This window comes from Camponotus vicinus, unplaced genomic scaffold (assembly GCF_025532165.1).
Source record: "Camponotus vicinus isolate PSW18456_S1 unplaced genomic scaffold, iyCamVici1.0 SCAF_5, whole genome shotgun sequence".
Lineage (NCBI taxonomy): Eukaryota > Metazoa > Arthropoda > Insecta > Hymenoptera > Formicidae > Camponotus > Camponotus vicinus.
Window position 1 is genome coordinate 19266705 of NW_028141977.1, and position 25087 is coordinate 19291791.

Below are 25087 nucleotides of genomic sequence, written 5' to 3' on the forward strand. Positions count from 1 at the left end.
GACCAATCGCAGACGTTCCGCTGTTTGTGATACGGGAAAGTTACGTCTGCGATTGGTCAGATTTTCAATATGCCCGATACGCGCGTATCGTAATACGCTCCATGGGACCCCATCCTTAGAATTTAGAATAGAATAGCATTCGATTGGCCAATCAGGACAAAGAAACTTTTGTCCTGATTGGTCAAACGTTACTCTCCAAGAAGTAACTTTTTGGAACACAGCTCTGCACATGCGTACTTTAGGACAACGTTGATAGCGCTAAAGTCACTAGTGACTTTAGATAGCGCTAATTAGAGCGCCGCTCCACGGAAATGGTGATAAGCAAAAGTATTTAAGGCCGGTATTCATAGTCCGGTCTTATATTTAAGATCGTCTTTAGTTCATCTTCAGATAATCCATAGCCAATGAAATGATACATACAATATCTAAAGATGAACTTAAGACGATCTTAAATATAAGAACGGACTATGAATACCCGGCCTAAGATATTCAAAAGACAGTCGAAAACACATTCGGGATTATCAAAAAAACCGATCAAAAATTTTCGTTTATAGCTTATTCTGAAAAATTAATAATTTATCTTAACAAAACATATTGTAATAAAATTTAATAAACATGTTTTATTCATATATTTTATAAATGATTTGTATATACATATATATATATATATATATATATATATATATATATATATATATATGATATATATATATATATATATATTAAAAATTTATATATATATATATATATATATATATATATATATATATATATATGATATATATATATATATATATATATATATATATATATTAAAAATTTATATATATATATATATATATATATATATATATATATATATATATATATATGATATATATGATATATATATATATATATATATATATATATATATATATATATATATATGATATATATATATATATATATATATATATATTAAAAATTTATATATATATATATATATATATATATATATAAATTTTTAATTGATATAAATATGAATATATGTGTAATATATGAATACTATGTGTGTGTGTGTGTGTATGAATATAGCTGTGTGTGTGTGTGTGTGTGTGTGTGTGTGTGTGTGTACACACACACTGCAATATCTTAATTATTCATACATTTTTCATACATAATTTGGCACATATATCGTTTCGTTTAGCTTCTGCAACATTTGTATCATCATATTCTATTTTTTCTTCTTGCAGTTCTGTTTCTTCCGCATCTAAAATAATCAATTGCCCTTGTAATTCATCCTTTTTTAGCAAACAAATGTTGTGTAATACACAACATGCCAATATATGATCAGATGTAAAATCCATGCGACTTATTGCCAAAACGTGTAATAAACTTCTCCAACGTCCTTTTAAAAGAGCGAATGCTCGTTTGATCATTATTCTGCCAGAAGAATGGCATAAATTATAATTCCTTTGTTGTTTTGTGAGATTTTCGTCATCAGGATATGGAACCATAAGATGTTCATGCAATCCATAAACAGCATCTCCAATTAAATGTGTATTATTTGGAAATTTGTTTGAATCACTGATATATTCTTGAAGAGCGGAAAAACGGAAAGCACAAATATCATGATCTGAACTTACATTTCCTACAAGAACATGTGTGAACAATTTTGTGTGATCACAAATAGCCTACAAAAAATACAATATATAATTTGTTAATTATTTATAAATAACTTTGTCACAATAAATATTAAATTAATGGTTACAATTTATATAATAAATAATATAAGTAATCATGTTATAAAAGTATTATATTAAGATATTACTTGAAGTTGAATTGAATAATGGCTCTTCTGATTGGCACAAGTCTCTGGATTATTCTTGGATGAAGGAATATTAATACGGGTACCACCTATTGCGCCAATGGTATCAGGAAAACCACTTGCACAAGAAAAGCCATGCACAATATTCTGTATTCTATCTCCTGTAGGCCACACGATATATTTTGAGGAAAGCTCGCGTAATGCTTTAGCAACACGACGCACGGATCGTACAGCTGTGCCTTTACCCACATTAAATCGTTGATTTATAGCACTAAAGAAAAGGAATATTTTTTTCATATGTAGCTATATTTAGATTTAATATCACGATCTAAATAATTGCAATACTTGCCTATATGAATCTGTAGTTGCAAAACGCCACAAACTCAATAGCAGTTGCTTATCTGCAGACACCATTACATTTCCATCAGTAGTGCGAATTAATTTCTCTCCAATCTCATCCAGAATAAATTCAAATGTTGATGGTAGCATCCTGTCATGAAATAAATGCATATTGTAAATAATATGAGTGGACTCTCTTCACAAATTTTTAATTTTCATTAAGACAGTATGCAACAAATACACAATAACATTAATACATACTGAAAGTGAGATTTGAATTGTGCACTGCTAAGTGATGGAATTATATGTTCGACATAGTCTTCAGTCCGTTGATAATCTCTTGTTATAGAAACAGTATCTGTAATTCCTAGTAAATCTTGTTCCATAATTAATTGTAGAATGCTCGCATTTTCGTCTTCGTAAATATAAGAAGATGGTTCAAGGAAAGTCCTCACAACGCACATTAATGCAACATCCACTTCCATATTTAAAGATATAATTTGTTCGTTGTATGTAGAATAAAAAGAAAGACAATCTCCTTATTTTGAAGAATTCTGAAACACTGTAATATTACTATATATATATATATATATATATATATATATATATATATATATATATATATATATATATATATATTATTATTATTGCAACTTTATCGCATCTATATAATATTTTTTTACCACTATTCTGAAAAGAATTGGCAATGTTATGCAATAAAAGATGAAAAAATTATATTATATTCTGTCAATCTGACATTTATAATAGATCAAAATTGATATCTGAAATGAAAATGAAAAATCCATTGATATTGTCAATTGATCAAATAATTGTCAAACTATTTTTACAAATCGCCAAACCATGGCAGACATGGAAAATACATAAACGGAGTCTATTTTCAGTGATGAGGAAGATTTGTGATAAGGGGCATAAGTATAGGTATAACCGAATTTACCCGAAAGGAACCGAAGAAGATCTCGCAATTTCGATGCATCTATCTTTATCCCCCTCCCTTACCTATGATTCAACGTCAACAGTTAATCTTCCATCTCTGTATTTTGTATTTTATGTCCTATGATATTGCCCACCAGTATAAACACCAGTGAACAGATCAAGATGATGTATATACATATTGTATATATGATATACGATAAATAGCCGTTAATCTCGGATATTTCAGAAATATTGTATAATACTATATAGTACTGCAAGTGTTACACGTAATTAGTCATATGACGATAACGTATGACACATCCGTCTTCATATCCTGGGAGTTAACGTAGATTGCAAATCGTTTTTGCGCACTTTGTCAAACATATCGCAATGGCTACGATAACTTGTTTATCTGACGAAGTGATCAGCATCATCCTGGGAAATGTTAATATCAGCATTGAGGACATTATAAGTTTTGCTTCCACATGTAAGCATTTTCGCAGCATGATCAACGAGGACAACATACTTTGGCAAAACAAGCTTTATCAAAGGTATTAATCTTTATCGTCCTCTTATTGTTCTAATATTGTTTATACTAAATCTATTGTATAGATAAAAAAAATTATTTTATATGCTTTAACCAATTTATTTGACATAGAATGTAATGAATTGTATTTTTTATCTTCCATCAGGTATATGTTAGACTTATATATGTATAAGACAGTTTTCCATTCAGCAAATAAGATTACAAGATAGAATAGATTAGAAAAAAAATGGTAAATTGTTGAATAAAATTCTTGCATTAAATTTCTTGTTAATGATGACAAACGATTGTATAAATATTGATATTATTTTATTAATCAGATTACTTACACATATATGTATCATATGTATAATGATAGATACACTGTTATTTCCTTATTAGATTTCTCATTATGGTGCAATCTTGTAAATATAGCAATCATTATCTCAATATAAGTGATATTTTATTTATTGATATCATATTTTATTGATTTAATCATATCGCGAAAAAATGTTTGTACATTAGAAAAGAAAATTATTATTTTATACAATTTTTCTAATTTGTTTGAAATATATAATTTTTTCTTATATGAAATCTTTGTTGATGCAATTGCTTTATTTACTCTGAATAATATTATATATTCAAAAAATTATAATATTAATCTTATATCTTAATTTTAGATGGCCTAATTTGAAGAATATTTATGATAAACGAAAATATGAAGGACATATAAATTTTAAAAAAGAAGTAAAAGCAAATATAATATGTAGGAAAGAATTATGGTGTTATGTGAAGCAAATGTCTGAATTGCATTATTATAAAGATGATCTTTCCGATAGTGATATGAAGGATTTCAATTCATTGTTCCATTTAAATAAAAAAACATATTATATGAATTATTATTTCATCACAGATGAGATAATGAGTTTTCTTGAATCATCTTCAAGGTAAAATTTAAATTCTTTACATATTTTAGATCAAAGTTTGGATTTATTGCACAGTTAATATGCATATTTTTTAGGGACACTAATTTGACACATGAATATTACATCAAGAAACTTGTTCCATACCTGCGACAATGTCATTTAAAAGATATATGGCAAAAATTTATAAATAGCTCTGATAAACAACAGCTTTTAGAGCAAGCAGCTACTTTTGTAACTCAATGGTATCAACCCAAAAAATATGTATCCTACTCATATATAACAGTATCTTTGGAAAATATTGCACAGCAAGTATTGGAATGTCTTAAAAGAAAACATCCCGCGCATTCAATTTTCTCGACGCCCACTGAATTGTTTTCTTCTTGGAAATATAATAATATTGATGATAATCAATGGGATAGCATAGAGGGGAAACAGATTATAGATACGCTTCGAGAAGTTTTATTTGATGAAATGGGTTTTTCTGGAACACTATTAGCAAATCCAGAGATCACTCCAAAATATATCCTTATAGATCATGTAAGTTATAAATTACAATTATAATGTTATGATTATATTGTTATGCTGTAAATAACTCTATACTTGTTGTTTCATAAATATTAACCTCTTTTTGTTGTGATTTCTAATCCATAGGTTTTAGAAAGAAAAATTGGTAATCCTATATCCCTGGCAATAATATTTGAAGCTGTAGCAAGAAGACTTGGCGTACGGTGTGATATAAGCTCTTTCCCAGGTCATTTCTTTTTAAGTTGGAAGTCAAAATAGTAAGCATAATATTAATCTTCATGAAACATCTCACTTTTCTCGGCTTTTATTTTATATATATTCTTATTGTGTGTTTACAGTAATACAACAAATTCCAAAGATAAAGAATGCTTCTATATTGATGTTCTACATCGTGGATCTATTCTAAGCAGGAATGATTGTCCCAAAATTCGCGGTGCTAAGAAGTGTCCTGTAGAAAATTTCAATACATATAGCAAGATTAGTGCTATAGAGGTTGGCGATTTATATATATATATATATTAGAAATTATATGTATATATATATATATATATATATATATATATATACATATATACATATAATTTCTATTAAGTTTAGCAATACTTAATAAAAATGATAGAAATAATAATTAGTTGCAGAGAGAGAGAGAAAGAGAGAGATTAGCAAATATATTCTGAATTAATGAATGTTTCATAGACAATTAGAAAAAAATAATATATATTTTTTATTTATAAGTAAATCTTAGCTTTATATATATATATATATCTTTGTTTTAAGGTAATGTTGCGGATGATCAATTATTTGCAAAAAGTACATCATTATACAGAAACGCGTTCATTATTAGAACTTCAACATTTGATAGAACCAGATAATATAGATACGATTATGCAATTAGGTCACTATTATATGCAATATCACTTGGATTTATCAGATCTCATGGTTAAATTGACAAAAATACAGGTACATGAATGAATTTATATATAGACAAAAAAATTTTTAGATCTAAGATTTTTTACTTTTGATTCTCTACAATGCGATAATTGTTCAATATAATAATATAGTGATATACTTAAAAATATTGTTTTTAGTTTTTCATATAAACATTCTTGTATAAATATATATATATATGTGCGTTCACACACGCGTGCACAAATAGAGTCTGTTGCAAAAAATATTTTTAAATAAATATTGTATTTGTATGTATTTACAGATTAACTGTAAGAATATTAGATGTGCAGAAATAAGACGCGCCGAAATGGTACTGGATAAGTTCAGGAAACATACAGAAATAATTGTGGTAATATATACTGTATTATAATAATCATTAATATTTATACATTAAAAAATTGAAGAATTTTTTATTGGTATTTTACAAAGAGATATGTAATTCAAGATTTAATCTTACACACTGTTTGATATTGTTATTTTTATATATGTATTCCTAAGTTCATTAATGCTTGGCATGAATACTGGCATGTTTGGCACATGTCGAACAGATATATTAGCAAAGCAGTTTTATTAATGATTTGTATTATTTATAATCACACTAATTATCTATAATTTTTAAGCTGATATAGAAATTAATTCTATTTATCTTGAATGCATCTTGTATCAAATGCAAAAGAGATATTAAATTTTGATATTAATCTATATATTTTTCTTTCTAGTCTTATAATAAAATAATTGTGATGAAACAAAGAAAAGAGCAAAGAACAAAGAAAATGATGTTCAAGGTCGGAATGATTGTGACATGTCATAATAAAGTCACATCTCGCTCCTCGTCAGGTGTAATTATTGGGTGGGATGAGGAATTTAATCCACGCGTGGAAGTGGAATGGATGCAGTGCAGACCTTTATATAATCGTCCTGTTCTTGGATCGAATACTCTATCACAACCATTTTATAAAGTTCTTTGTGACGAAGATATAGCGTATTACGCCATTGAAGGTATAATCAAATTATTAAAAACACCTTATATATTATATATTTATATATTTATATATTTGTATATTTTATTGATGCATTTGTATATATCGTATCATGTTTGTATATTTATTATAATCTTATCTACATAATGTATAAAAAAATATACTTCTTTGTCTACAGATGCTCTGGAGAAGAAATCTTTTCCAGCTCCGATAAAACATAAAGAGATTGGTCGATATTTTTGTAAATTTGAAAAGGATTATTATGTACCAAACGAGATGTTGGCAAAACATTATCCATGCGATCTACGATAATTAAGGCTCGATAATCAATCATTTGTATTTTTAACTTTTTTATCAAAACACCTATAGACCTTATAAAATGTGTTGTCTTTTTTTTGCTAAATGAATAATTTTATTGTATAATTATATCAAGTATCAAAATAATTAGCTAAATATTGATAAAAAAGTGAACAAGTGCGATATTTTACAATTCATTGAATATGATAACATGAGAAAACCTTAAATTTTATTTATTCCTTACGCATATTGCGAGAAAATTTTATATACGATCTTTTTTGTGTATTTAAAACAAGAAATTTATATGTTTAATATATAATATAATATTAATGTATTTAATATATAATATAATATTATTTTTGATATTATAATATGGTTTAGTTATACATAATAATTATTTAATTATAATGTAAATAATACAATGGAATCTCTTAAAAGTAGACCATATATAAGGGTATTGATATATCTCTGATATACTATAACAAGATGTTACGTTCAAAACCATAGAAGATATTGTTTCATACGATTACTCGCGAGATTTGCATGTTTTTTCACCGGAAAAGGATATTGCGCCCGCAATTCTGTTTTTTGCTGCGCGGCTGTTATTTCTATACTCGAGAATGATTTAACGCGAAGGAATGCAATACACTCTTTAGAGATATATGTTTGAGAGGTTTCAATTTATATACAATTTGTTGCGAGGCATATAGTCGAACAAATTGAAGAAACAATATAGTTTTTTTTTTATTTCACATAAATATATTTGAAAAGAACATAAAATTTGTATGAAATGTAGCATATGCAATGTTTTTAAAGTTAATAGATTGTGCGCATAAAAGAAATTCTGCAAATTTTACGAGGAATTTTCTATTTTAATTTCCCTTTTTCTTATTGCTTACACTCTTCTTTGACTTTATTTGAATTTTTGGATCTATGTGTGCCTATCTTTCTATATATTGCTATATTTATCTATATCTTATACCATCAAAATTGAGCAAGTACTATGATTGTACAAATACTCTTCTTTCTTATAGTATAATCTTGTACAATATAATTTTTTGTATCATATCCTTTTTTTAGTATAGAAAGTATATTCTTGTATCTTATAATTAAATATATATATATTAGGAAATTGTTGATTATTTTAAAGAGACATATTTTACATATTTTATTATTACATATTTTATGCATTAAAAGTCTTTAATATATTACGTATTTTACGCATTAAATTTTTGAACAAAATTATGGTTTGATTAGAATAATTTCATTATTTTTATTTTCTCTCTCTCTCTCTCTCTCTCTCTCTCTCTCTCTATATATATATATATATATATATATATATATATATATATATATATAATATATATACAGGGTGTCCCAGGTATCTTCCGTCCAAAAAAAAAAGGCAGATTCTCTGGCCAATTTAAAAACGATTTTTCCTCAGCGAAAATGTCGCGGCACTAATAGTTTTCGAGTTATAAACGATTGAAGCTAAAGGGTTTTTCGCAAACTAAGGCTTATGGGAATAAAATATTAATAAAGTCACATTCTTTAGTTAATTTTAGGTAGAGTTTACTTTAATAGAATTTTAATTTAAGGCTTAGTTAGAAAGATACATGATGACAAAAATTGGAAATATGCAAAAAATAATGATCTCCCTCGACATTTTCGCTGAGGAAAAATCGTTTTTAAATTGGCCAGAGAATCTGTCTTTCTTTTTGGACGGAAGATACCTGGGACACCCTGTATATATCAGTACATAAATGTCAATTTTTTTGATCGACCGTATCGAAGGTCCGAATATAATGTGTACAATAATAATAATAATAATAAATACGCAGCTTTAATAATAATAATAATAATAAATCCATACTACATAAGTTTAGCTTTTAATTTGCTTTAATTTTACACATTATATTCGAGCTTTTGATAGGGTCGATCCAAATAATTGACATTTATATACCGATCAATTTATTACGCAGTCGATAATCTCCCGCATGATAAAAAGATTGACACACGAAATAAAACTCACCCTATATATATATATATATATATATATATATATATATATATATATATATATATATATATAGGGTGTCCCATTTTAACTTGGACAGTAAAATATCTCAAAAACTAAGCCCAGCAAACAAAAATGTCTCAGACAAAAGTTGTATGGTTTCGAGGAGGCCATAAGATGGTACCATTGGTTTGACCTTGAAGAGTCATTTGAAGGTCACGTGAAGGTCACTTTAATTTTTTTAAATGGAACACCCTATATATTTTTGCACATTCTTGTAGCTTATCTCGAGAGCTTTCCAAAACACTATAATTAAGTACCTTTTCGTTAAGTACTTTTTAAGTTATGAGGCTTGAAATAATTTCTTAATTTTACATAAACCGTAAAATATCTTGTAAAATATTCATTTTTCGATTATCTTACCTTAATACTTTTATGTACAAAATAATGAGAGGAATCAATTGGTGTAAAGAAAACACATAGTTGTTTTTAAGAAAAAATATGGAATTGTTAATTGCAAATTACATATTTTTTCTTCAAAACAACTATGTGTTTTCTTTACACCAATTGATTCCTCTCATTATTTTGTACGTAAAAGTATTAAGGTAAGATAATCGAAAAATGAACATTTTACAAGATATTTTACGGTTTATGTAAAATTAAGAAATTATTTCAAACCTCATAACTCAAAAAGTACTTAACGAAAAGGTACTTAATTATAGTGTTTTGGAAAGCTCTCGAGATAAGCTACAAGAATATGCAATGACCAATAGTAGGTTCCATTTAAGAAATTGAAGGTGACCTTCATGTGACCTTCAAATAACTCTTCAAGGTCAAACCAATGGTACCATCTTATGGCTCCCTCGAAACCATACAACTTTTGTCTGAAACATTTTTGTTTGCTGGGCTTAGTTTTTGAGATATTTTATTGTCAAAGTTAAAATGGGACACCCTGTAATAATTTTGGAATTCATAAGACTCTGTGTGGAAATGTATTCACAGAGTAATCGATGCAATTAATACGGAATTAATGAGTTTGTGGATATCCATGCCTGACAATAATGAGTGTCGTAAAATAGCTGCAGCTTTCGAAAAAAAAAACGCATATTCCACAATTAATTGGAGCAATTGATGGGACGCATATCCCTATTCTTCCTCCTAGTGATGGATATAGAGACTACATTAATCGAAAAAGATGGCCTATATACCCAGATAGCCAAATCTGTTAGAACAGATTTTCGTCAAATACCCATTACAAATTTTAATTTTATACATATATACATATATACATATATATATATATATACAAAGTCTTATGAATTCCAAAATTATTTCCGATTATGCGATATTCACAGCAGCTAGATAAGAAGTATAGACAAATAGCAACTTGCTTTTCCACTGATACTGGTTCTCGGTTCCTATTTTATTTAAATTTGGAGCAAGTTTTTCTCGTAATTGATTACATAACCAGAGAAAAGTTGTTTTTGTCATTCGAAATGTTTCTAACCAGTCTTCCTCTTTAAAGTGATCGTTAACAATTCGATCCCACCAATCAGTACTTCGTTTTTTCATCCATATTTTCCTTTCTCGTGAAAATTGTAATATACCCGGTAAGCAAAATGCGCGCAATTTGCCAGCAGATTGGCGACAGATTTCCACAAAAGTTGCTAGCAGATTGGCATCCGTTATGTCCGCAATAGGCTCACGATTTGCTAGCAAAACCTGCTCACAGAATCTGACAGCAGATTATTAGCAAAAACCAAGCAGGATCTGCTAACATCACTTGTCAAATTGTCGGCAGAAACCGAGCAGGATCTGCGCGCGCGTAATCTGACGGCAGATTGGCAGCAGATCCCGAGCAGAATCTGTAGCTTCTGGTCATTCATATAAATAAGTAATATAAATACAATAAAATTAATTACTACCCAGTGAGAAATGACAAGTCGGATAGACGTTTGTTAGACGTCTAAGATGTTTAATAAACGTCTATTGGACATCTATTAAACGTCTTAGACGTCTATTCGACTTATCATTTCTCACTGGGTACAGATGTTAAATAAGACTATTATCGGCGAGTTATCGGTTAATTACAATTTTCTTCTAATACAACATATAATATGTAATATGTTATATCGTAGTTATATCTCACATAGTAAAGGACTCAATTTAATTAAATTAATAATAAAGTAAATGGTGAAAATAATTAAATTTAACTTATAAAACTTGAGATATAATTTATTTAGAATTAAATTCTTCCTTTATGCTTCAAATAGGCAGTAAATGAATAATTATCCATTTATCCTATTGATTCCAATCAGTTTAATATTCTGAATCTTATCTGCTTGTATCACATATCAGAAATTAAAGTGATAGAAATAGTTATTATATTTTTGATCTTTTATTAATAATAGCGACTTTATATATATTTCTGACAGAAATTTGATTGCGAGAAAATACATCACATAGCGGTAAGCGAAGGAACTATCGAATCAAATGCAGATTGTTGCCAATTTGCCATCAGATCACGCATGCAAACCCTGTTCCACTTCTGCTGTCAATCTGCAGTCAAATTGCGCGCACGCAGATTCTGCTTGATTTTTGCCGACAATCTGATATCAAGTCATGTTAGCAGATTCTGCTTGGTTTCTGCCACCAATCTGCGTCAGATTCTGTGAGCAGACTCTGTTCGATTTTTGACATTAATTTGTCAACTTAATTGGTAATAACAGCTTCAGTACCAAATTTGTAGCCGTTTTGCTAACATTAGTTGATAGCAGACACTTGGCATGATATGCTTTCTACAGACTTTGCTATCTGGGTAGGTCCGAGATCAAGCAAATAATTTGGTAATGTTGAATTTAATAAGTGTTGTGATATAATTTTTTCAGATGTCTTCGTCATTTAATTAAAATATTTTGGATGTGTACTGTACATTGCATAATCATGTTTTCTATAATTTTCAAGTATACGGCAACAAACAAGCGAGCGATTTCCATATTCTTTTCCATATTCTTTCCGTTTAATTCAAAATTGAAATAATCTAAAATTTTAATTTCACGTGTTAATTATATATTACATTTTAGTTGAATAAATAAATATTTAATAATTTCCAAATTCATAATGTAACCTACCTAAAAATTCACTTTGTTTGTTGACTCACTTACACATCACTTGACTTCTTTCACATCACAATCCTACCATAAACAAGCATCTAATTTTTCGTCATTTTATATTGATACTACTGGAAATCTTGGACTCACTTCATTCGAAAGTTATTAAGTTATTTTAGCTTGGTGGGGATAAAATAAACTTGAACGTATAAACGCAACTCACTTTAGGAGTTATTACATCAGCGTTACTAAATCGAAGCCGTGTAAACGTAGTCATAGTGATCTGATCTCGTCTAATTGTAAGCAGTGATGCCAGATTCCGGCCTTTCGGTAGCATGGAGGGGGTAATAGAAGGAGACAAAATATGATTTTCTCGCAGAGAAGAGCGAGAGAAAATCATGTTTTGTCTCCTTCTATTATCCCCTCCATGCTACCGCACGCTACCAAAAGGCCGGAATCTGGCATCACTGATTGTAAGTCTGGAGCCAACTATCAAGCTGTGCGGACGCGTGTTTATTTGTGTGCCCGTTTTGTGATTATTCAGTAAGTTATTGAGGTCTTGTATAAAATCGTTGTTAAAATACCTATTAACATTCCCTTTAAAAATCCTTTTAACAGTTGTATTATTATTTACGAGTGTTCGAGTGCCGATTGCATCGATATATTTTGAGACCGCTCCGCGGACGCAAAATATGTGAATCATAAACACTCGTAGTTCTCATAAAGTAAATCTAAAATTAAATTTAGAATAGTATCTATATCAAATATATGAAATGTAATTAAATATTTTTAATTATAAATTGCTTCACATTTTCGTAAAATCCATTAATAATATAATTTTATACTTTTTATTAATTTTCTTATATGTTTATTGCAAAACAAATTAGGAGTACGATTAATTTGTATGTATGTATTTTTCTTTGCTATTACTACGAATTAAGTTATGTACATTAATGAGAAAATATTTTGCGCAGTATTTTTCGTTATATAATTTTATTATAAAATCTTAAATGACTCACAAGGAGAATGATGACTTTCGATTTTAATGAAACTATTTTTGGGAGTGTGTAGTAACTTATATAACTAATTTGTAAGACGCACTTTTTCTATTAACTTATTATTTCAAATATTTGAAAATGAATAGGAATAGGCAAAAATTATATATAACAACACACAAAATTTGATTTTAAATTGTTTGTTATTTACAAAATTAAACACATTTACCCATATAGCACAGAATATTGCAGCAATATTATTAATATTGTTGTAACATTGCAACAACATTGCAATATTGCTGCAATGTTCTGTGCTATATGGGTAAATGATTATAAAAATGAAATTATAATACATATAATGACACACAAAATTAGATTTAAAATTATTATTTTAAAAATTAAACACATTTAAGTGATAAAAAATAAATGAATAAAAATAAATGAATGAAATTAATTGTCCGATTTATCGACAAAACATAAGCCACGATGATATTCATCATTGACATCTGAATAGATAGACGGAGCATTAGCTATCGATTAGGACGAGGGAGGCTTTGATATTCGCGGTAAGGGAGGACTCTATGAACTTCGGTTGAATTCGGTTATTCCCGATAATGATCGGTTAATAATTCAACTCTAATCATTGACGTCAACGTCAGTTCAGCTCACATGTATTGTGCGAAGTTGTGTTGTGACTAATGTCATATTATTTTTATATTTATTATATTATTTTTAAATTTATATATATTTAATATTGTTTAATATATAATATATATATTTATTTCTTTATTTCTTTATTTATTAAATAATATATATACATAATATTATATATATATACATAATATTATATATATATATATATATATATATATATATATATATATATATATATATATATATATATATATACACACACATACATACATACATACATACATACATACATACATACATACATATATATATATATATATATATATATATATATATATATATATATATACAGGGTGACCCATTTTAACTTAGGCAGCCAAATAACTCGAAAAATAAGCAAGATAGAGAAAAATGTTTTAGACAAAAGTTGTATGGTTTCGAGGGGGCCATAAGATGGTATCATTGGTTTGACCTTGAAGAGTCATTTGAAGGTCACGTGAAGGTCACTTCAATTTTTTTAAATGGAATACCCTATATATTCTTGTAGCTTATTTCGAGAGCTTTCCAAAACACTATAATTAAGTACCTTTCCGTTAAGTACTTTTTGAGTTATGATGCTTGAAATAATTTCTTAATTTTACATAAACCGTAAAATATCTTGTAAAATATTCATTTTTTGATTATCTTACCTTAATACTTTTATGTACAAAATAATGAGAGGAATCAATTGGTGTAAAGAAAACACATAGTTGTTTTTAAGAAAAAATATGGAATTGTTAATTGCAAATTACATATTTTTTCTTCGAAACAACTATGTGTTTTCTTTACACCAATTGATTCCTCTCATTATTTTGTACATAAAACTATTAAGGTAAGGTAATCGAAAAATGAATATTTTACAAGATATTTTACGGTTTATGTAAAATTAAGAAATTATTTCAAGCCTCATAACTCAAAAAGTACTTAACGAAAAGGTACTTAATTATAGTGTTTTGGAAAGCTCTCGAGATGAGCTACAAGAATGTACAAAAATATATAGGATGTTCCATTTAAAAAAATTGAAGTGACCTTCACGTGACCTTCAAATGACTCTTCAAGGTCAAACCAATGATACCATCTTATGGCCCCCTCGAAACCATACAACTTTTGTCTAAAACATTTTTCTCTATCTTGCTTATTTTTCGAGTTATTTGGCTGCCTAAGTTAAAATGGGTCACCCTGTATATATATATATATGTATATGTATATTTTATATATATATATATTATTTAATATTATTATATATTTTCATATTATTTTTATATTTAGCGGCGTTAGCGATTTTCTCTAAATAAACACTTTTTAAACATTTCTGTGAAAATCTAGTTGAGAATCGATGATGTCAATGGAATCGTCATGTAATGTCAAATTGTGCCGAATATAGTCGAACGTTGACGGAATTAACCGAAGTTCATGCACTCCCCCCTAACTGCATTTATCAGTTACCCCTCTCAAAAGGTTCCGTCTATCTATTCAGATGTCAATGATATTCATAGAAGCACGAAAAACATAATTTTTATTCATTAGAATCGTGCGGGCGATCCGAAAATCATATACTCTTCTTGTCGGTATGAATATATTATATCATCAAGACAAAGAAGAAAAACATGTCCAAAAGACATCTAAAAGACGACTTAAAGACGTCTTAAAGTCCTCTAAACATCTTTAAGACATCTTTTGGTCTTTTTGTGCTCTCTGGGATAATTCGGTATTGTTATTGCACATGCACTTTAATATTTTTTATATACGATATTAATAAAAAATAATAATATAACGAATTGTTCAATATATAAGCATATCCGCGATATCTTTCAGTACTTTAGTAAAAAATATTGATAAAAGTATATACATTCAATAGGTGGTCGTACTTATACAGTGACCGTGACACTCAGAAATATATCTCACAAACAATTGATTGCTTTTTGACGGAAAAATTTAAACGTTTCTTATGTAAAAATGGTAATACTGTGATAATTGTAATAAATTTTTTTAAATTTAACATATACAAAATATTTCAGATGAATTTGCATATTTTTATAATAATAGATTATTTGTTAAGTCAATTTTTAATATAAATATGCAAAAATATTATTTATCATAAGTTTTTAAGTTTTAATATCTAAATATTTAAAAAAGAAAATATTAATACAAAAGTGGTTGTAAGATATAAATCAAATATTAAGAAATCAATAGGCAGAAAACCACAGCGCAAAGATAACAGTACGCAAAAACAAAAAAACAAAAAATTGATGACAACTAATAATTTCATAATAAAAAATTATATTAAAGGAAGAACAAACGTTTCGATCCGGTTCTGGATCATTTTCAATGTCTCGCAAATTACAATAAGATAAGTATCAAAAAAGATCGTACATAAAGCAATTAAGAAAGAACAGATTAAATTAAGAAATTAAATTAAGAAAGATCAGATGGTCATGTCAATATCTTACAGAAAAAGAGGGGAACGCAAAAATCGCAGAAAGAGTGGTGACATTATAAAACGCACGCATAATTATAAATTTACAAATAAAATTCGAACATAAATCTCGCAATAACGATGGAATGACATGTCGCTCACCTATGATATAGAAGCGTAGAGAGTGTGGCTGCAAAAAAGGTGAACAGGCAATCACGTGAAAGAAGCGTGTGCAAATGGACCTCTTGCATGATAGAGAGGAAAAAGGTCCAGATATGTAGCTCCAAATGTTAAATGTTAAATGTTTTTGCACATTCTTCTTTCACGTGATTGCATGTCATTCCGTCGTTATTGCGAGATTTATGTTCGAATTTTATTTGTAAATTTATAATTATGCGTGCGTTTTATAATGTCACCACTCTTTCTGCGATTTTTGCATTCCCCTTTTTTTCTGTAAGATATTGACATGACCATCTGATCTTTCTTAATTTAATTTCTTAATTTAATCTGTTCTTTCTTAATTGCTTTATGTACGATCTTTTTTGATACTTATCTTATTGTAATTTGCGTGACATTGAAAATGATCCAGAACCGGATCGAAACGTTTGTCCTTCCTTTAATATAATTTTTTATTGTGAAATTATTAGTTGTCATCAATTTTTTGTTTTTTTGTTTTTGCGTACTGTTATCTTTGCGCTGTGGTTTTCTGCCTATTGATTTCTTAATATCTAAATATTTAAATACTCTCATCGAGTTAAGTGTCAATCAAGTAATATTATAAAATTAAAATTAAAGTAAAACCGATTTATAAACAAAAATTAAAGAACATTTTTTATATTAATATGATATTTTTCTCATAATCCACACAAGAGGAAGAAAATAATAAAAATCAATTGTTTTGATTTCTCTAATAATAAATTCAATGTTCAATATGTTAATTTTTTTTATTGGCTTTACATCTGCCTAAATATATTTCACATTTTTATGATTCTAATCAAATTATCGAATTTGATTGTATGACTTGATAATCAAATAATATGATTTATGATTGTAATCAAATATAATGAAATGGCTTATTTTTATTTATTTTAGACGAAAACTTACGATGTTAATCGCGGAATTAATTGGGGTTTTCATCGTTACTTCGATTATTGTGTATACTTATTATAAGTATGTGTTATTCAATTACTGGCGCAAAAGAGATATTTTTTATATTGAACCTGTTGTGCCAATTGGTAATCTCGGAGCTCTAATAACTAAGAAAGTATCAATAGGCAAGTATATTTTCTTATAATATTAATAATATTTATTTCTACATAAGCAATCTTTATTATCTCTAGTATCTTTTCCTTTTTCCCTGTTCCCTCTTTTTATTTTATTTGAAACGAAAACTAGTAAAATTGAACAAAAACTTTTTTAACAGGCGAATTCTTCCACGATTTCTACGTAAAATATAAGGAACATCGTGCCTTTGGAATATACGGGTTTTTCAAGCCAACTCTGATAATTACTGATCCTGATCTTATTCGAATAGTGCTTACAAAGGAATTCAAGAAATTCCATGATCGCGGAATGTTTTACAACGAGAAGATTGATCCAATGACCGGTAATTTGTTTGTACTGCCCGGGAAGAAGTGGCGGAAATTGCGCGTCAAGTTGACACCCTCTTTTACTTCCGGAAAAATAAAGCAAATGTTTGCGATTTTGAAAATGTGCGGCGATGAATTTGCGAAGAATTTAGAAAGTGTGACTCAAACAGGAGATTCAATCGATATAAAAGATTGGTTTGGAAGGTAAAATTTTTTAAAGAGAAAATCTTTGTATGAATATATATATACATACAAGGATTATTTAAAAAAAAAATTACATATAAAGAAAGTTTTTTTTTTAATATTATCGTAATAATTTGTTGAAAATGTATTTGTAGATATACAACGGATATAATTATGTCGGTAGCTTTTGGAGTCAAATCCAATTGCATAGAGGAAGGCGACAATGAGTTTCGATATTGGGGAAAAAAAATCTTTGAAACACACCCCTTTTGGACCGCTTTATCTGTGTCCATGCCCGAAATTATGAATTTCTTTTCCATTCCTTTCAATAAACGAAGTGTCAACGATTTTTTTATAAAAACGTTTCGAGAGAATGTGGAATATAGGCAAAGTCATAACATCATCAAGCATGATTTTATGAATCTGCTCATACAACTTATGGAGAAGGGCTACGTTGAATCCGATGATATGAAAGATATCAATAACTCTTGTAAATATGTATATATTTGTTTTAAATATTTTTTTTATCGTATTTATCTTGTCTTTTAAAATCAATTTCGTTTTTAAACATAATACATACAATTCTTGTTTTAATTAAATATAGACAACAATATGTATGTATATAATAATTATATAAAAAGACTTAGTGTTTCTTTTAGAATATTCTTTTAGAATATTCCCTAGTAGCACAAAACATTGGCAAAATATTGGTATACCTTGGCTCAATATTGGTTATATTGGAAATGTCTTGGCCAATATTTCCCAATGTAAAACTAATATTGGTTGTTAACAAAATGCAAGTGTTCTGCCAATATTGCAGTGCCCATGATGACCAATATTGGCTACTAAATAAATATAAATGTGTTGCCAATATGGTTGCATCCATGATAATACCAATATTGCACGTTCACACATTATATGTGAGCTTCGCGCGTCGCCACCCTGGCGAAAATAAATATCGGAGTGTAAGTCGAATGTAAGGAAAGAGTAACAGAAGTGTAAACGAAGCTTCTAGGAGGCGTAAATTGAAACAACGAAACGTAAATGAAGCGTTAACACTTCGTTTACGTTTCGTTGTTTCAATTTACGCCTCCTAGAAGTTTCGTTTACACTTCTGTTACTCTTTCCTTACATTCAACTTACGCTCCGATAATTATTTTCGCCAGGGCACTAGGTGACGAAAAGGAAAACACCTAACCCGAGAGTGGGACTAGCAGATTGGCATCCGTTATGTCCGCAATAGGCGCGCGATTTGCTAGCAAAACCTGCTCACAGAATCTGACAGCAAATTGTCAGCAAAAACCGAGCAGGATCTGCTAACATCACTTGACGTCAAATTGTCGGCAAAAACCGAGCAGGATCTGCGCGCGCGTAATCTGACGGCAGATTAGCAGCAGATCCCGAGCAGAATCTGCAGCTTCTGATCATTCATATAAATAAGTAATATAAATACAATAAAATTAATTATTACAGATGCTAAATAAGACTATCGGCGAGTTATCGGTTAATTACAATTTTCTTCTAATACAACATATATGTAATATATTATATCGTAGTTATATCTAATGGTAAAGGACTAGTTCAATTTAATTAAATTAATAATAAAATAAATGGTGAAAATAATTAAATTTAATTTATAAAACTTGAGATATAATTTATTTAGAATTAAATTCTTCCTTTATGCTTCAAATAGGCATAAATGAATAATTTTTCATTTATCCTATTGATTCCAATCAGTTTAATATTCTGAATCTTATCTACTTGTACTCACATATCAAAAACTTAAAGTGATAGAAATAGTTACTATATTTTTGATCTTTTATTAATAAAATCGCGACTTTATATATATTTCTGACAGAAATTTGATTGCGAGAAAATACATCACATAGCAGTAAGCGAAGGAACTATCGAATCAAATGCAGATTGTTGCCAATTTGCCATCACGCATGCAAACCCTGTTGCACTTCTGCTATCAATCTGCAGTCAAATTGCGCGCACGCAGATTCTGCTTGATTTTTGCTGATAATCTGATATCAAGCTTGGTTTTTGCCACCAATCTGCGTCAGATTCTGTGAGCAGGCTCTGCTCGATTTTTGACATCAATTTGTCAACTTAATTAGTAATAACAACTTCAGTATCAAATTTGTAGCCTTTTTGCTAACATTAGTTGATAGCAGACACTTGGCATGATATGCTTTCTACAGACTTTGCTATCTGGGTACTTTGCAATATTGGACCAACATTGGAAATATTGGATATATACTGTTAGCCAATATTGCTCCAATAAAGTGTGCTACTAGGGTTCTTTTAGAATAATTCTAAAAAAGAAACATTAAGGCCCATATTCTGAATCCTCTTTTATCGATAAAAGTGCTCCTAAAAGCGGCCTGTAGCCAATCAGAAGGCTTATATGCCACTTTTAGAGGCACTTTTATCGATAAAAGAGGATTCAGAATATGGGCCTAAGTCTATTAGTATAAAAGAGTATATTTTTTATATTGAACCTGTTATGCAATAAAATGTTTTGTGTATACAGCAAGCATGAATAGGCTCACTTTGTTAGAAGCGATTGCGCAAGCTTACGTCTTTTTCGCTGCTGGCTTCGAAACTTCTTCGACAACAGCAACATTCTGTTCATACGAATTAGCTCAACATCAAGACATACAGGACAAACTTCGCAATGAAATCGATGAAATATTAAAAAATCATGGTGAATTGACTTATAATGCTGTGAACGAAATGACATATCTTCACAAAGTAATAAACGGCAAGTTGATAATTTATATCGTAAAATCATCGGAATCATTTTTATCAAGGTTCCTTTACAAACAGATTACAAAGTCTATTTATAACTGGGAGTTTGCACACACATACACACTGATCCCATACAGTACAGAACATTGTAGCAATATTGCGGCAATATTCTGTGTAATGTTCTGTGCTGTATGGGATGTTTCTTATATATATAAGTAAACATGCTAATAATAACTGATTATATATTTCGGAGTATTATTTTTATATTTTTTTATATATTCTAGAGACAATGAGAAAATATCCGCCTCTACCTGTTTTGAATCGCATCTGTACCGAGGAAATAAATCTTCCAACGACAAATATTCATATTCCAAAAGATATGTTTATCAGTATACCGGTACTCGGATTACATCGAGATCCATTGATATATCCAGATCCTGATAAATTTGATCCTGAACGATTTAACGAGGATAAGGTAGCAGCCAGACATCCTTACACTTATTTGCCATTTGGAGAAGGACCACGAATTTGTATCGGTGAGTGTAAAGAGATAAGTCTTTTCTATCTAATTGATAAAATCTGTTTTTTCATCATTTACGAATTTTTTAAATTTTTTATATTATTAACTTCTTTTATATATATATATATATAAAATATATTTTTATAGTAATTTTTTATTAAATTATCATGGGGAATAAACAAACACACGTATAGATTAATACATATATTTCAAAACATCTAATTAAATAATTAAATATTTTATTTACAGTTAAATATAATATATTTCCTTAAATCTTTTTTTCAAAAGTCTTTTCTCCTTAATATTTATTTGTGATATTAATTTAGCAATATAGTTATTGAATCATTACAGAATCAAAACGTTTAATGAATAAATATATATGATTTAATTTAAGAAGAGTTATATAATTATTTTTTAGCGCTTTCTACCTAGCGCTGTGGTTCTCATTTGTCTCATTTTGAATTGTTTATATTGTAATATTTAGAGTTTCATTTATTATTATAATAGTGTACATTTATATTATAATACATGTATATTATAATAGTGTTATTGAATAAATTGTATATAATTATTTATGATTATGATTTATTAAGATATTATAAATATATTTTGATTATATTTTATTTAGAGATGCTATTAACTTTAAATATTTTTAAAAAATTCTAAAAAAAATTTATATTTAATTATATATAAATTATATCAATTGTTTTACTGTATAATATCTGTGTAACATCTTACTATGCAATATCTATAACACAAATGTGAATTATCTTTACCTTATCAATATATCTTATCAGTTCGATACACCGCAAAATATTACAGCAATATTATAAATATTGCTGTAACATTGCAACTAGATTGTTGCCGCAATATTGCTGCAATGTTCTGTGCTATATGAAGTATTACGCTATTATCTTATCAATGTATCAATCTTACATCTCATTATTATTATTAATTTTTAGGTTCGAAATTTGGTTATTTGCAAACCAAGGTTGGACTTATAAATCTTCTGTCGAAATTCAAATTCGAACTAGATCCCCGAACTATGGTCCCGCTAACTTACGATCGAGATTCCTTTACACTTGCGTCCAAAGAAGGTGTATATCTTACTATAAAGCCGCGATGAAAAATAATATAATAAGCACTCTTGAATATGTTTAAATTTATTTAGCCAGAAAATATTATATATGTCACAATTATAATTTTTTTGGAGTATATTTTACTCTTGTTATTTGTACTATCAAAGAAAGATATTTGATAGACATTTAACTTTTTATGAATAACTTTTATGAATTATTTTTAAAAAGATATAATATAGAGTGATGAAGATGACATTGCAAATTTATCTTATAAAAAAATAGAAAGATATTAAAAAATATATACATAGTAAAAGAAACTTGCTATACATCTGTTTATATGTTTGTGTATATATATATATATATATACATACACACCTATTTAAATAAATACAATGTTAAATTAAGAATTACATATTAACAATAATTTTGTGAATATTCAGACACTTTTTTATAATATGGTATCTAGGGGATTAATTTTTCTCTATTATAAGAATAATACATATTAATTAATAATAATATAAGAATAAGTATCTGTATATTATAAAAATTAATTAAAAATATGCAAACAGTACTTATAAAATTTATTTTCTTATATTCTTATATTTATAACATTATTTATATATTATTAAAAATCGAATACAGTGAGAGAGATATCTTTTCTTATTTGTATCTGCGCGATAATGTTCGCGAGAAATTAATCATGAATCGTATCTACAAAGACTATAAATATCCTTTACTACATACGTGATTGGTCAATTTCTCCGGATTCTTTATCGCATGAAGTCAGATGCGGTCAGGACGTAATTGAGATACGCATATCTAGATATTTATGTACCATGACTCAAGAGTTAAATATGGGCCTGTTCTTTTTAGCTGCACTACTGCACTAGTGCAATTAGTTAGAGTGAAAGAAAGTATGTTTGTCTCTTTCTAACTTATTGCATTAGTGCAGCAGTGCGACTAAAAAGAACAGACCCTATATAAGGCAAATAAAAGTAATAATACGTAGATTATATGTGTTAAAAATTAAACAGTAAGGCCCAGTTCCATAACTTATTCTAACCGAAGTTTAGCTCGTTAAAGGAGGATTTACATTGCGTCCCATTATATCCAATCAGACGTCATACATCGGACATTGAACGCAATGTAAATCCTTCTTTAACGAGTTAAACTTCGGTTAAAGTAAAGCCTACGGCACACGGTACAATTTTTCGTACTGGATTTGATAAGATTTAGTAAAATATTAGAAATGCTGCATTCTGATTGGTGCATTTTTAGTATTTTACTAAATCTTATCAAATCCAGTACGAAAAATCGTACCGTGTGCCGTCGGCTTAAATTGTGGAACTGGGCCTAAGGCCCAGTTCAACAGTGGCCAGTTAGCTTAACTAGTAGTTAAGTAGTGATGCCAACCACTGAAACAAAATTCGGTAAGCTATTTACAAGCTATTTTAATTAATATTCAGCTTCGTTCTCATTACGATACCTCATCGCAAAACGAAAATGGATATCAAAACAAATCGTATACGAACACCAAATTTTTGTCATGAGGAAAAACTGGTACTTGTATCATTAAAAAAATACAAATTGATAATAGAAAATAAGCGGACTGATGCTGTGAGTGTTAGAGACAAAGAAGAGGCTTGGCTAAAGATATTGGACGAGTAAACTTGTCAAAATCTAACCTTGTAAATAGCTTACCGAATTTTGTTTCAGTGGTTGGCATCACTACTTAACTACTAGTTAAGCCATTGAACTATAGAACTAACTGGAATGAGCGCTCCTTTGTTACGAGCCGAGCCTGCCTGTGCGACGAAGGCCATCGCTATTTGGAATCGCTTTCTCTGTTACACTAACATGCTATAGTATATTTCTCCTATAGTTTCATGACGTACTATCTGTGCCCATACCTTAGTCAGTATATGTTCGAACAATGAATATATAAAAAATATTATTGTAATGAAATGGATTATTTAAGGAAATATAATGACGACAATAAACGAAATAAAATAATGCTTTATTTTGCAAAATTTTTGGTGAAAAAAGTCTGTACACAACTTTAATGCACAGATGTATATTTTTAGCTAAGGTAATACATGAAAGAGAGACGGCAATACCAAATAGATACTGGATGCGTTCTGATTTACGCATGTAACGCATAGGGTGCATTCGTTTATGCAGTCGCTGCCGCAAATGTATTTGTTTATCTATAGTTTACATCACGTACACTATAGATAAATGAATGACATCTGTGTGTGTGTGCGGCAGCGACTGCGTAAACGAACGCACCCATAGGTCCATATTCTGAATCCTCTTTTATCGATAAAAGAGGATTCAGAATATGGACCATAGACTGCATTACTGTTGCGCAGCGCTTCGAAATCGTTTCGTTTTATCAATGCGCATGAAGCGCTTTAATTATTCGTAACGGTGTCTGCGCATTCTATGCG

General features: G+C 28.7%; 3 protein-coding genes across 9 annotated transcripts; 2 read left to right on the forward strand and 1 right to left on the reverse strand.

Annotated features, from left to right (window-relative positions):
• Positions 1 to 1029: 1029 nt before the first annotated feature.
• Positions 1030 to 3472, reverse strand: LOC145971752 (uncharacterized). Of its 6 annotated transcripts, none has more exons than XM_083099754.1 (5): positions 3167 to 3472; positions 2411 to 2703; positions 2160 to 2300; positions 1814 to 2081; positions 1030 to 1676 (listed from the first exon to the last, which is right to left on the reverse strand). In XM_083099754.1, exons 2-5 carry the CDS (start codon positions 2632 to 2634, stop codon positions 1143 to 1145), a joined length of 1167 nt encoding a protein of 388 aa, XP_082955880.1. In that variant the 5' UTR covers positions 2635 to 2703; positions 3167 to 3472; the 3' UTR covers positions 1030 to 1142. The 6 variants fall into 6 exon arrangements, with proteins under 6 accessions (XP_082955880.1, XP_082955879.1, XP_082955878.1 ...); XM_083099753.1 differs by having other exon boundaries at positions 2411 to 2711; XM_083099752.1 differs by having other exon boundaries at positions 3105 to 3472.
• Positions 3049 to 8137, forward strand: LOC145971751 (F-box only protein 21). 2 transcript variants are annotated; one of them, XM_083099747.1, is made up of 9 exons: positions 3072 to 3633; positions 4286 to 4552; positions 4627 to 5068; positions 5183 to 5313; positions 5395 to 5548; positions 5834 to 6016; positions 6267 to 6353; positions 6724 to 7003; positions 7163 to 8137. In XM_083099747.1, the coding sequence occupies exons 1-9, from the start codon at positions 3473 to 3475 to the stop codon at positions 7294 to 7296; spliced, it is 1839 nt and encodes a 612-aa protein (XP_082955873.1). In that variant the 5' UTR covers positions 3072 to 3472; the 3' UTR covers positions 7297 to 8137. The 2 variants fall into 2 exon arrangements, with proteins under 2 accessions (XP_082955874.1, XP_082955873.1); XM_083099748.1 differs by lacking the exon at positions 5834 to 6016 and having other exon boundaries at positions 3049 to 3633.
• A 9480-nt stretch (positions 8138 to 17617) lies between these two features.
• LOC145971400 (putative cytochrome P450 6a20) lies at positions 17618 to 22715 on the forward strand. The gene is made up of 6 exons (XM_083099009.1): positions 17618 to 17786; positions 17936 to 18305; positions 18440 to 18774; positions 20821 to 21051; positions 21323 to 21574; positions 22521 to 22715. Exons 1-6 carry the CDS (start codon positions 17618 to 17620, stop codon positions 22682 to 22684), a joined length of 1521 nt encoding a protein of 506 aa, XP_082955135.1. The 3' UTR covers positions 22685 to 22715.
• The last annotated feature ends 2372 nt before the right edge of the window (positions 22716 to 25087 follow it).